The 13,628-nt window shown below is 39.6% G+C and overlaps 1 protein-coding gene across 2 annotated transcripts in view; it reads right to left on the bottom strand.

Annotated features, from left to right (window-relative positions):
* The window catches only part of NLRC5 (NLR family CARD domain containing 5), a 99,699-nt gene that overhangs the window by 46,473 nt on the left and 39,598 nt on the right, over positions 1-13,628 (bottom strand). For both annotated transcript variants that reach the window (XM_023494215.2, XM_012553827.3), the window contains 8 exons: positions 10,608-12,351; positions 9,720-9,803; positions 9,354-9,437; positions 4,143-4,226; positions 3,444-3,533; positions 2,879-2,938; positions 1,087-1,155; positions 641-724 (listed from right to left, as the gene is read on the bottom strand). In XM_023494215.2, coding sequence (XP_023349983.1) covers positions 641-724; positions 1,087-1,155; positions 2,879-2,938; positions 3,444-3,533; positions 4,143-4,226; positions 9,354-9,437; positions 9,720-9,803; positions 10,608-12,351 — 2,299 coding nt within the window. The remainder of the gene's footprint in view (positions 1-640; positions 725-1,086; positions 1,156-2,878; positions 2,939-3,443; positions 3,534-4,142; positions 4,227-9,353; positions 9,438-9,719; positions 9,804-10,607; positions 12,352-13,628) is intronic.

The following is a 13,628-nucleotide window of genomic DNA, read 5'->3' as shown; positions in this document are numbered from 1 at the left end:
TGCACCTACTCTAAAAAACCACCTCTGGTGACCTATACTTTCCCCTTCCTTCTCCCCCCAAGCTTCCAAACAAATCATTTGGGAATCTGTCTACTTTTTTGCTGGAAAGTTGTTCCACCTTGACTCAGGGAGGATGCTGTTAAAGTGTAGAGAGAGATAAGAGTATTAGAGTCTGGAAAAGCAGGGAGAACTGTATTCTACTCCTTCTTCACCTTCCTCTTTCCCATCTCCTCCCCTTCTCTTCTAGCTGAGAAATGTGCCTAATTTGCCACTAATCTAAAGCTCTAGATTCTCAGGTGAAATATTCTCACTTAGCTGGGAACCAGGCTACTACCCACACACATCATCTGCTCAGACACAGCTATTTGCTCATCCTTTCCTGTGATCTGGATCAAAAACCTTGGAGCAAAAGTACCTCTAGGGCCAGCCATCTAATGTCATTCTCTTGTCTACAGTATAATCTATAATGCCCAATGGATGTCTAGCCCCCCTCAAACCTTGGAATCCCTGGACATCTACCTCCTTTGCCATTATAACAATCCCTCTGCTTCTCCCCATCCTCCTGATCTTTTTCTCCTACCTCCCAATCTCACTCAGTCATTTGGGGTCCATGAAATCAGAGCTAGGGGGTTATACTTACTCCACTTCTTCCAAGTAGGGCCTGTGTTTGAGCATCTCAGCTATCTCCTTTGCATGGTGGACAGCAAGGTTGCATTTCTGAAGCCTGGTGATATGGAGGGAGAAGTGAGAAAGGAAAGGGACATAGACTGATGAAAGTACCCTAGCAAACCAGATGGAAATGATCTATTCCTTTTCTGAGCTAAAACAAGCCACACAAGAACTGGTTCCTCACTACTCATACCTCACTGAGTCCAGACAACTTTGTGTAGTATACCCTCCTCCACCCAAATCCCTTTCCTATGTGACTCCTCCCAAAGGTACCACTTTTCTCCTGTCTGAGAAATCAGCTACTAAGACCACATACTAAGGTATGGAAACACTGAAGTCCTTTGTAAAAAGAATGTATATGCTGATAAAATCAATGATTCTTGAATTATCAATAGTTCCAGTTTTCACCCTTCTTACCTGAATGTTAGCTTTCTGTCTTGAGTCACAATTTTATCTGAAGGCTCATTTTTCTTCACATTCTGGGATCTAAAGAAAAGAAACCCAAGATGCCAAAGGAAAAGAAACATTTTTAAAATACCTTCTAGAAGGCAGAAAGCATTAAACAAAATAGTCCAGGTTGTATTCCAATCTGCCAACTTGCCAGGATATCTGCTATAAATAATTACAGTAATTTTCAAGTTCATATTGGTGTCCAAGGGAGAAAATTAAAACACTGAGATCTAATAAAGATAGTGGTTAAAAGCTGCAGGACTGTAGAAAGTGGCTAGAATGGATTTTCTGAGTATAGCAGTAGTAATATTGCTGTTAACACTACTATAATAACTGCTTGCATTTACATAGCTAATTATTATGGTGCATTATCTTTGATCTCATGCCACAGAAACCTTGTCATTACTTATATGCCCTCAGTAGCAGTCCCTCATATACTTCTAGAGGAAATCATGTAACCATGGTTAAGACTGGGGCCAATCCCAAGCTAATGTTGGCCAATCCCAACTGGTCCCTCACTTCTACTTGCCAATCCTTTCCTGTTTTCCTCCATGCTTCTTCACGCAAATCTCTTGCCCTTTTCCTGTTGGCAGAGGATTTGGTGCCTTATGCTTTACTGAGAAAACTGAGGTCATTTGTTATAAGCTCCTTCTTAACAAATGCTCAGTTTCCTTCTTTTTCCCTTCCCTCAAGGACCACTTCAATGAACAGTTTTGCTTCAGTCACTTCCTGTAGTCAACCAGACATTATTGAGTGTCAGACTCTTGTGTCAGAAATATAAAGATAATCCCTGTCCATCAAGTAGAAGAAGTGAAACAAGTCTACCACTAACTATGAGAGGTGATAAAACCAGAAGAACTACAAAAAGCCTTGTAAATTGAAATGGATTGTAAATCTTTCTCTGATTCTGATAAATTCCCCTTCACAAAAAAGGTAAGAAAAATCAGTGCTATTGTTTATCACAGCCCCATCAGAGACAGAAGAGAATATAGATATTATCTCATCCATTTCTCTTATTTCAGAAGTGTGAAAACAAAGTCAAGATTAAATCATGAACCTGGGACCCCACAGCTCCTCAGGGATAGCTCAGGGATTCCTCAGCTGAATGAATTGGGAATTTCTTCCATGTTTACTCTTGGAATAAAGCCTTGGAATAGCTTCAGGTGTTCCAAATGGACTTATAATTTTATGAGCTTTCTTTACTCAAAGTTTTATCCAAGCTCTCATTCAATTGCTAGGTATAGTCAGCATTTGCTAACTTAGAATAATTTGCTAATTTAGCTAATTTGTAATTAAAGCCAGCCAGAATTAGTGAAAAATTTGAATCAGAATGAGTTTCACAGAAATGCCCTTTTTATTACTTTTCAACTTAGACTAGTTTGAAACATGCATTTACCAACTAACAGTTTTATCAAGAAGTCTTGTTAATTGCTTTAATAAAAAAATGTAAGGATCACTTGTAATTAATGCATTAGTTAAAATAGGCTATATAGATTCCAGACTAAAAAGCGTGGCCTAATCCTCTCATTTTATAGTTGAGGAAACTGAGGTGCAGGGCTGAATTCTCTGAAGTCACACGGAGACATAGCACAGGCAGGATTTGAACCTTCTGACCTTAGGTCCAGTGCCCTTCCATATACCACATAACTATTTTTCATGGTTTTCCCAAAGTACACAAAGCCTCTTGAAGGTTAAGGCTAATTGAGGCCTGCAGTCACCTGGAAAAGCCATGACAGATTTATCCATGCCCTCGTCTTACCTTTGCATTTCCAGAGCCTTTCCCGAAGATACAAAGAAGAGAAGGATCATTTGTGCTTGCCTATAAAAAGGAAATAAGAGAGGAAGAATAAAGGCTGCATTAGGCTGGCAGTCCACAAGCACACAGAAAAAATAATAATTAATATCAATATAAGGTTTACTGTGCTAAGTACTTCACAATTATATTTGATTTTGATTTGATTCTCACATGGGAGGTGGTAGGTACTATTATTATTTGCATTTCATAGAGGAGAAAACTGAGGCAAACAGTGCCTAGGGTCACACTGCTAGTTAAGTATCTGAGGTCAGATTTGAATTCAGGTCTTTCTGATTGCTCTGTACCACCAGAGCTGGTATGAAGAAACTCCTCACTGTGCACCTGAGTGATCAACCTTGTCATCCTTGAGGTTCAAGCCCAAGCATATGAAACTTGAGGAGCCGCATGTTGCATCCTCAGAGATCCCTGACCACTTTCTCCCTCGCCTCCATCCTCTGGCCCTTTTACTTCTCCTTGGCCCTTTTGCCCCATCTCTGAAGGTGATCTTTGGCTGAGACCACTGGCTCACCTAATCTCCAAGGTGGTGACTCGGGGATAAGAAACTGCTTCCTTTGCCAGGGCCAGGACTGTCTGGACAGAAACTGCATTTTGGCTTAAGCTGTAAATTTGAGGCAGAGAATCAAGGTGTCAGATGAGCTTTTCAAAGAATGGACAACCAGAATAGAAGTTCTTCCCAGTCCCAACTTCCCAGTATCATTTTTTCCTCCCATCTCTGTTTCCACCTTCTCATCTTAATGCATTAATTATCTTTTTTTAAAATGGTCTTTTATTTTTCCAATTGCATGCACAGTTTCCAACATTTACCTTTGCAAAACCTGGTGTTCTGAATTTTTCTCTTTCCCTTCCCTATCCCTCCCTCCTCTCCTAGACAGCAATCCAATATAGGTTAAACATGATGCATTAGCTATCTTATGTGAACTTTGCATACCCCCTTCACTATAATCTCTATACACACCCTTTGATTTAAGACACATCTGCCTGTACCCTGCTCTTGAGATCTGATCCTGAGGCATGGTTCACTGAGTCCAGAATCCTGCCTCAGGATTCAGTGTCAAATCCTAGTGGTGCCTCGGTTTTACCAGAATGATTCTAGGGGACTTTCAGGAACTTATGATAATTGGTGGAGAGCAAAGAGAGACCAGAACAAGCTGGTAAAGAGAAGCTTCATCTATGTAGGTCTAAAATGAGTTGGTAGTAGCATACTTACTCAATTTTCTGTAACCGTTGCATCTTATGAAGGATCGTGATGATCTTTAGACATGAAGAATCATTCAATCTGTTGTCTTGCAAACTGAAATATGACACATTATCTTGGGGCTATCTGATCCTGGGATTCTCCTTATTGAGTATCACAGAGCACTCTGCCAAGCTCAGAAGAGATGGACAATAACCATAACTCTTTCAATACAAGACATGAGGCCCAGGGAATGCAGGTGATTTGCCCACCTACCCAGCCTCTCTCCCCTGTGCTTTGCTTCTCCCTCTGTCAGTTATGTTTGACTCAGCATTCTCTTCTTTTTAGTGGGAGATTTTCTACTGATGGCTCCTTATCTCATTTCTCAGGAGCCTCACAGCTGGCCCACAGGATAAAAGGACCAGAATCTTAAGTTCTAGACTTTTCTGTTGCTTAAATCAGGTAGGATCACTGAGCAGCAGGGATCTGTCTAGTGGCTAAGTGAGGCAAGGCCAGAAAGGCATCATGAGGTCAGGATTCTAGTCTGATTTCTGTTACCAAGCAGCTCTGGGATTCTAAGCCAGTCACTTCTCACTGAGCCTCAGTCTTTTCTTCTATTGAGGAGAAGCAATGACTCTTCCCCCAATTGTTCTGAAGTACTGTTGTAAGGATCAATTGAGATATGGATGCAAAAACACTTTGAAAAGTCCAAAGCTCCATGACCTATGTTAGTTATGATCATTATTGTATTTCCTGGGCCATCATTTTCCAACCAACTTTTTAAAAATGCCACTATAAATTTGCATAAATATACTGGTGGGAGCTTATAATAACAACAGCTGATATCTATATAGTGCTTTAGTCAATCAATAAACATTTATCTAGGATTTAAAGGAAATCAGGGAGGTCTGTAGTTGGAATGAAGAAGGAGAGTGTTTTAGGAATGGAAGACATCCAGAGAAGATACTGGGAACTGAGAGAGAGTGTGGAATAGCCAGAACATTAGTGTCACTAGATCGAAGAGTACATGGAGGAGTAAGGTATAAGAAGACTAAAAAGACAGAAGATGAATGCCAAACAGAGACAGAATTGAAAGAGTGGAAAATAATGATTCCATGAGCCATCAAAACACAATAAAATAAAAAAAAATTAAAAAGAAGAAAATGTGAAATTTCTCACTAGAAAAATAACTGTCTTAGAAAATACTTTCAGATGAGATAATATAAGAATTACTGGACTGCCTGAAAGCCATCATCAATTTTAAAAAATCCTGGACAAAACCTTTCAAAATATTATATTAAAAAACTGTCTTGATATATTAGAACCAGATGGCAAAACAGAAATGGAAAGAATCCACTTATCACCCCTCTGAAAGAGATTCCAAAATGAAAACTCCCAGGATCATCATAGCCAAATTCTAGAGTTTACTGTTCAAAGAGAAAATATTGCAAGCAACCAAAAAGAAAAAAAAATCTAAATATTGTAAGATCTACAGTAGAAATTACACAGGATTTGACAGCTTCCACATTAAAGAAGCAGAGGGCTTAGAATATGATAAATCAGAAGAGTAAGGATTATAACCAAAAATTATCTACCCAACAAAAATTAATATAATCAGTTGGAGGGAAGTGGATATTTGATGTGATATAGGACTTTAAAGCATTTCTAATTAAAAGGTCAGAACTGAATAAAAAAAACTGACTTCCAAATACCAGACTCATGGGAAACATAAAAAAGAAAAAAAGGGGAAAAAAGAAAACATAAGAAATTCAATAAGGTTAAACTGCTTATATTTCTATATAGCAAGTTAATATTTGTAAGTCTTAACAACTTTATTATTGTAAAAGCAATTAGAAAGAGTATATGTAGGGAGAGGGTCTGGATATAAGATGATACCCCAAATACAAAATAAAGGGATGAAAAAAAACTACATTGGAAGAAGGAGGGAAGGAGATTGAATAGGGTAAATTATACCACATAAAAGAGCCATTTAAGAGCTTTTGTAATGGAAGGGAAGATGGGAGGTGGGAATGGCAGGCAAAGCTTAAACCCTATTCTCATCAAAATTAATTCCAAGAGGGAATACCATATAAACTCAGTTAGATATACAAATCTATCTTACCCTATGAGGAAGTAAAAAAGACTGGGATAAGAGAAGGGGGAGACTGATACCCTACATGGGAGAGTATATTGGGAAAGGTGGTGATAAAAAATAAAATACTTGTGAAGAGGGAAAGGGTGAGGGCTAAGAGGAGTGGGAATAAATAAACAAAAAAGAAGCATGAAGGATAATATACAAGTAGATATCACAACTATAAATGTAAATGGGATGAACTCACCTATAAAAAAGAAGTGGATAACAGAATTGATTAAAAAACTAGAATCCTACAATATATTGTTTACAAGAAACACATTTGAAGCAGAGAAATACTCACAAGAGTAAAGGTAAGGGGCTGAAGCAGAATCTACTATGCTTCAGCTAAGGCAAAGAAAGCAGGGATAGTAATCATCATCTCAGAAAAAGAAAGCAAAAATAGTTCCAATTAAAAGAGATGAAAAAGGAAACTATATCTTGCTCAAAGTACCATAGCCAATGAAATTATATCAATACTAATGCATCAAATGATATCTAAATAGCATCAAAAATTTTAAAGAAGTTAAATGAATTATAGGAGGAAATAGATTATAAAAGTATAGTAGTGAGGGACCTCACCTTTCTCCTCTCATAACCAAAACAAATAAACAAAAAAGTAGTGGAGGTGAATAAAATTATGAAAAAGCTAGATATTATAGCTCTTTGGAGGAAACTGAATGGGAATAGAAAGGAATGGCATTATATTTAGAAAATCCTAGAAAATCAATTTTAAAAGTACTTGAAATAAGTCTAGCAAAATTTCAGGATATAAAATCAACTCACATAAATCATCAACACATATATATTACCAACAAAATCCAGCAAGAAGAGATAGGAAGAGAAATTCCATTTTTAATAACTGTAAACAACATAAAATATTTGAGATTATGCCTGCCAAGACAAATTTAGGAATTATATGAACACAACTATAAAATATTTTTTACACAAATAAAGTTAGATCTAAACAATTGGAAAAGTAATAATTATTTATGGGTAAGCCAAGTCAATATAATAAAAATGACAATTCTATGTAAATTAATCTATTTATTCACTGCCATGCCAAACTATCAGAAAATTATTTTATAGTACTAGAAAAAAATAACAACAAAATTCATCTGGAAAAACACAAGTTTAAGTATGTAAAAGAAATCAATGGAAAAAATGCAAATAAGGTTGGTCTAGCCATACCAGATCTCAAAACTGTATCATAAAGTTGTAATTATCAAAGTAATCTGGTATTGGCTAAGAAATAGTGTTGGATCAATGGAACAGATTACGTACAAATTACATTATGATGAGATACAAGTTACATTATGATGATCATAATAATCTAGTATATGATAAATCCAAAAATCCAAGTTCTTGGAACAAAACCTTATTTGACACACACACACACAAACTACTGGAAAAACTGAAAAACAGTGTGACAGAAACTAGGTATAGATCAATATCTCAGACCATCTACCAAGATCACATGAAGGGCAACACCATAAGCAAATCAAAAAAGCATGGAATTATTTATGTGTCAGATTTATGGATGAGAGAAGAATTTAGGAGTAAAGACTATATAAAAGGATTACAAAATACAAAATAGATAATTTTGATTATATAAAATCTAAAAGCTTTTGCACAAACAAAACAAATACAATCAAGATTATAAGGAAAGCAGAAAATTTGCAACATGTATTTCTGATAAAAGCTTCATTTCTCAAATATATAGAGAACTGAATAAATTTTACAAAAATACAAGTCATTCTCCAATAGTTAAATGGTCAAAGGATATGAACCTTTTTTCAGACAAAGAAATCAAAGGTATCTATAGTCATATAACAATACTCTAAATAATTATTGATCAGAAATGCAAATTCAAACAATTCTAAGATACCACTTCATACTTACAAGAATGACTAACATGACAAAGAGTAAAAATGCATGGATAGGCATGTGAGAAAACTGGGACACTAATTCATGGCTGATGGAGCTGTAAACTGATCTAACCATTCTGGGAAACAATTTGGAACAATGGAATTAGAACTATTAAACTATACATACTCTTTGATACAGCAATACCATTATTAGATCTATATCCCAAAGACATCCAAGAAAAAGGAAAAGGACGTATTTGTACAAAAATATTTAGAGCAATTCTTTTTGTGGTGGTAGAGAATTGGAAATTGAGGGGATGCCCAAATTATGTGGCCAGTAATATTGATTTTTGTCTAAGCCTATGAGATCAGAATTTGACACTGAAGGGTTTCGCTTTTGGGAAAAAGTTTCTCTGATTTTCATGAACCACAGGCTTAGAGATAATTAATCACTGAGATGGTTTCTTTATTATGAGAATTTATGAAGCACTTCAGAATTTACTCATTTCATTTGACTTTGAATCTGATGAGAAAAAATAATAAGGTAATAAGTCAATAGAAGGAGTGGGGATTTGGATACTTGAGAGCATTCAAAGGGTATTGTTCTCACTTTGTACCACCCACTCATAGTTTCATTCATGGGATCTTAGCATCCTCATAACAGCTGCATGAGATAGTTAATGTATTCTTATCCCTATATTATTTGTAAAAAAAAAAAAAAAATGAGGCTCAGAAAATTAAAGTGATTTACCCAGGATCACATAGTTTATGATTGTCTAAGCTAGTATTCAAATTTAGTTCATCAAGCTATTTCATATATTCCTTCTTTCATCATATTTAGCCACATGTCTATCTATAGATGCCCAATCCCAAACACATGATACGTATATGTGTGTATGTACAAGTAATGTCCTTTTTACCATACTTCTTTCACCTCCTGATTACAGGGCAGGGGGAGAAGGAAATCCAAGCTATCCTGATGTACATGACTTAATGGTCCAAAATCCTGCCACAAAATCAAGGTTAAAAATGAAAAATCTCCTGTCTCTTCCATATGTCTCATTGTCCTCTATGATCCATTCTCACTACTTTTGGCACCATGGTACTCCCTTTGGAGACTACACTGCTTTGATGGGAAAAAGGCATCCTGGGCCAGCCAATGATGGGTGGAAAAAAATTAGAACAATTTCATTCACTTCCAAAGTCTTGGATTGGATTAATACCATCCCACTGTACCATACTTACTTAATCTCCTCCAGCTGAAGACAGTCTGTAAATGCTTGTGCCAGATGGTCAATGCCTTGAACTGAGATGTTATTTCCAGTCAATCTATAGAAATATAGACACAGATCTCAGATGGGGATTGAGAGAATGAATCTTGATCGAATACCAGAATAAGAGTTGCCCATAGACCAAAGAGGTCTGTGCTTGAAGGACAAGGGAAAGGGAGGAGCCTAATATGTGCTCCTCTTCCCTAGGGGAGCAGGGGGGCAGTTTTAAATTAATCTCTTGATACAACACTCCATATCCTGTCTAGCAATAGACCTGGTCTGATGGAGGAGTATGTCATATGCTCCTGGAAGCCAGTTGGGTTTTAAGAAAAGAACTCACTCAAGTTTCTTCAGATTTCCCATTGTTGGCAATATCTTAGAGAGGGCTTCTGCAAAAGCATCTCTGCACTTCCTACTTCTAACTCTAGAGGAGGTAGAAAAAAGAAAGTGAGAAAGAGTTCAAAAGTTTGCAGCTATATAGTTGAATATAAATTAAATGCATTAGATATAAATTAAATTATATAGATCAAAATTATATAAAATTATTGAATCATAGATGATAAGGAACTAAGATTCACAAGAGAATCTGTAGAATCAAAGATCTAAAGCTTGAAGGAATCTTTAAGCATTTAATCCATCCCCTTTATTGTACAGATGAAGAAACTGAGAGCATGGGATATTAAGAAATTGAGGTCACATATATTAAGCAACAGAGATGTTATTTGGACCCAGGATCTCTTATTCCAAAGGCTTATTCCTTCCACTGTACCATATGGATACCTAATATTAATTTACATTTTTGTTGCTTTATGGTTCATGACTTGCCCCAAGTGAGTAAGCACTAGGACCAGAACCCAGGTTCTCTGACTTGTAGCCCAGAGCTCTTTCTACCATACCACACTGGAGCTCGATTCCCAAGGCTACAGAGCTTACTGTCTTCTTTTGGCAGATGAGGAACTGGAGTCTTTGAGAGATTTACTGATGTGACCCAAGGTGCAAAGTTAGGGCTCCCATGTTCAATACTTGTGGCCAAGATCCATATATTTAAAACGTTTATCTAGGGTTATAATGTCTGTGACTCCCCAGTTTTGATACCCATGGCCATGAACTTAATACCTCCCATTGCACTGACCTACTTCATCCAAGCACTCAGTCCCCCAAAGGCCATGTGTCTCCCATAAAACTGTGTTTCAGCATAATACTCTATTTTTCTCTATAGCTTACTCACCTGAAACTCTCAATTTTCCCACAGCCAGTTAGGGCATTGAGGCACTGGGACTCTAAAGAGCAGCCAGAAAAATTGAGATATATAGAAGCAGGAGCATGGTTGATGAGAGAAGTCAGGGCGGTCAGATCGCTGTGGTTCAGGGGGAAATTATGGAAGTCCAGACTGAAAGGCAGGCTCCTGCCAGCCTGACCCATCAGCTCTGGGTCCTGAGTCTCGCCCACACAGTGGCACAGCTCTATCATCTTGGGGCCTGTCAGGCTCTGGGTGGCCAGGCCCCGTAACACTTGCCGCACGGCCGCTTGCTTAGTACTGACCCAGGCTCTGCCCTGCTGGGACAACCGGGTCAGGAAGGACAGATAGGTCTGAGAGGAGAAGCCCGACAAGAAGGTGTGGAAGCGATCCAGGAGCTCCGTCTTAGCTTCAGTCCTCAGGGGCCATCTGGACTTGAGGTAGAAGTGGTGGCGCAGCTTGCTGCTGTCTATGGAAGGGCTCACCATCAGGTACAGGGCTGCAAAGAATTCTTGTAGGCTAAAGTGGACAAAGGCATAGCATGTGTCCCGCTGCCCAGTCCCTGTCCTGACTGAGAAGGAGGACAGGAGGTTGTAGGTGGCTGCAAAGGCCACCACCTGCTCAGGGATGTGACCTGGATAGAAGACTATCTGCTTTTCATTCAGCCCCTTGAAGGCTAGTTCTCCAAGGCCCAGCAGGGCCTGGGAGTCCTTGCTCAGCCAGGTGCCTTTGTCTCCAGGGGTCCCCTGTTTCTGACCTACAAAGATATGGAGCATCTGAGTAAAGAGCTGGGTGACTGTTGTGGGGAACTTAATTGTGTGGTCCTGGCATAGGAGGTGGTGGAGGCAGAAGCAGGCGATAGAGCACAGAGCTGGGTTGGAGCACAGGCTCTGGAGCTGGGCACTGGCCCTGAGGCAGGCCAGGGCCCTCTCTGGGGAGATCAGTCCCTGGAAAAAGTTGTTGACGTAATTCTCAATCCGCAGCTGGTCAAACCCCCAGACCTCAAACACGGATGTGGCTGTTTCCAGCAGGAAGTCTGGGATCTTTCCGGGGCGTGAGGTGGTTACCACCCAGCAGCCTGGCAGGAGGGATCCACTACAGAGGCTGCAGAAAAGGCTGGCAACAGGCCGCGACAGGAAAGGGTCTTGGGAATCCCGGGCACAGGGCCCTCGGCCCGGCCAGGGGAAGAGGCACTCATCCAGCCCATCAAAGATCAGCAGAACCTGATGGTCGTTCTCCTGCAGATGCTGAAAGACGGCGCCGGGCTCCTCCTCCAGGTTCTCATATACCTCAAAGAGGAGCTGGGGAAGGGTCAGCTCCTGCTTCACCAAGTTGAGCTGGCGGAACTCAAAAAGGAACACCTGGCTGAAGCGGTCCAGCTCCCCACGCGCCCACTTCCGGCAGATACGCTGCACCAGCGTGCTTTTCCCTGTCCCTGGCTTCCCCAGCAGGACTGTCACCTTGGTGCCTGAACCCGACTGGCCTCTGAACAAGTCCTGGACTTTGAAATTAGCCCCATCCTCCACCTCAAGAGGCTCTGCCAGAGTCTCAACCTGCGACTTCTCTGGGCCCTCCTTCAGCCAGGCTACCTTGCCCGGCCGCACGACGGGGTCCACATAGGTCTGGCTGAAGCAGAACGGCCATTGTTGCCACTGCCCCGACGTCCTTCCTGGTACATCCTCATACTTCTTCAGGAACAACGTCCGCAGGCGCTTCTCATACTTTCTGACCAACTCTGCATGAGATCCAGGGTCGGGGAAACGGGGGAGGGGGGTGGGGGAAGGAGGGGAATTGATAAGTTTCAGGTCCCCCCACCCCAGCCTCTCCCTCCCAAGAAGATGGGACTCTGCAACAGATACAGAGGAGAAGAGCGGTCTAGGGAAAATGAATGAATCTCTTCCCTTTCTATTAGCTTGCATGGAATCACAGAATTTGAGAGCTGGAAAGAATCTCAGCAGCCACGAAGTCTCGTCTAACTCATAAAGCCCCAAAGAATCCCCATTAAATGCATTTGACAACTGATCATTGAGCCTGTACTTAAAGACTTCCTGTGATGGCAGGCCATCTTGCACCTTTTTGATTTTCACTTATTACTCCTAGTTCTAAAAGCTCCCATCTCAGTTGGGGTACCCTTACGCAGGAAGGTCCCAGAGCCACCTCTGACCAGCTCATGAGAGCCAAGTGTTAAAAGTTTTAGTCTGAGCATTTCCACTTTGGGACTTTGCAAATATTACAAATTGGGACTTAATTGTTTTACTGAATGTATAGACTTAAGAAAATAATTAAGAATATGTTAATAAACATACTTAATTTTAAAATATATACCTTAATTTTTTTTTTCTGGAGACCAGGCTGTTTAACATCTACCAGCATATCTCTGTTTTAGGACTAACCCAACATTTCTTTCTCTACAACTCATACCAGGGAGGGGCTCTGGTCTTTAAAGGAGAGCTACCTAGGTCCTCTTCCCATGGAAATCTCTTATAGAAAAGCCCAGCAAGAACATTGTGTCTTCAAGGCTTGGGTGAGGGAGATGATTTGGGAAAAAGGAAAAAATCTTTCAAAATAGTGTATTACACATTGTACACAGCAACAAGATTAAGTGATCATCAACTGTGATGGATTTGGCTCTTTTCAACAATAAATGATTCAGGTCAATTCCAATAGACTTGTGATGAAAACTGCCATCTGCATCCAGAAAGAGAACTATGGGGACTCAATATGGATCACAACATAGAATTTTCACCTTTTGTTGTTGTTTGTTTGCTTGTTTTTTTCTTTCTCATTTTTTTCCTTTTTGATCTGATTTTTCTTGTGCAGCATGATAATTGTGGAAATGTTTAGAAGAATTGCACATGTTTAACCTGTACTGGAATGCTTACTGCCTAGTGGAGGGGGGAGGTGGGGAAGAAAGGAGAAAAATTTGGAACACAAGATTTTGCAAGGGTAATTGCTGAAAACTATCTTTGCATGTATTTTGAAAAAAAATAAAAAACTATTATTAATTTTTTT

This window comes from Sarcophilus harrisii, chromosome 2, assembly GCF_902635505.1.
Source record: "Sarcophilus harrisii chromosome 2, mSarHar1.11, whole genome shotgun sequence".
NCBI lineage: Eukaryota > Metazoa > Chordata > Mammalia > Dasyuromorphia > Dasyuridae > Sarcophilus > Sarcophilus harrisii.
This window is presented reverse-complemented; position numbering and strand designations above follow the sequence as displayed.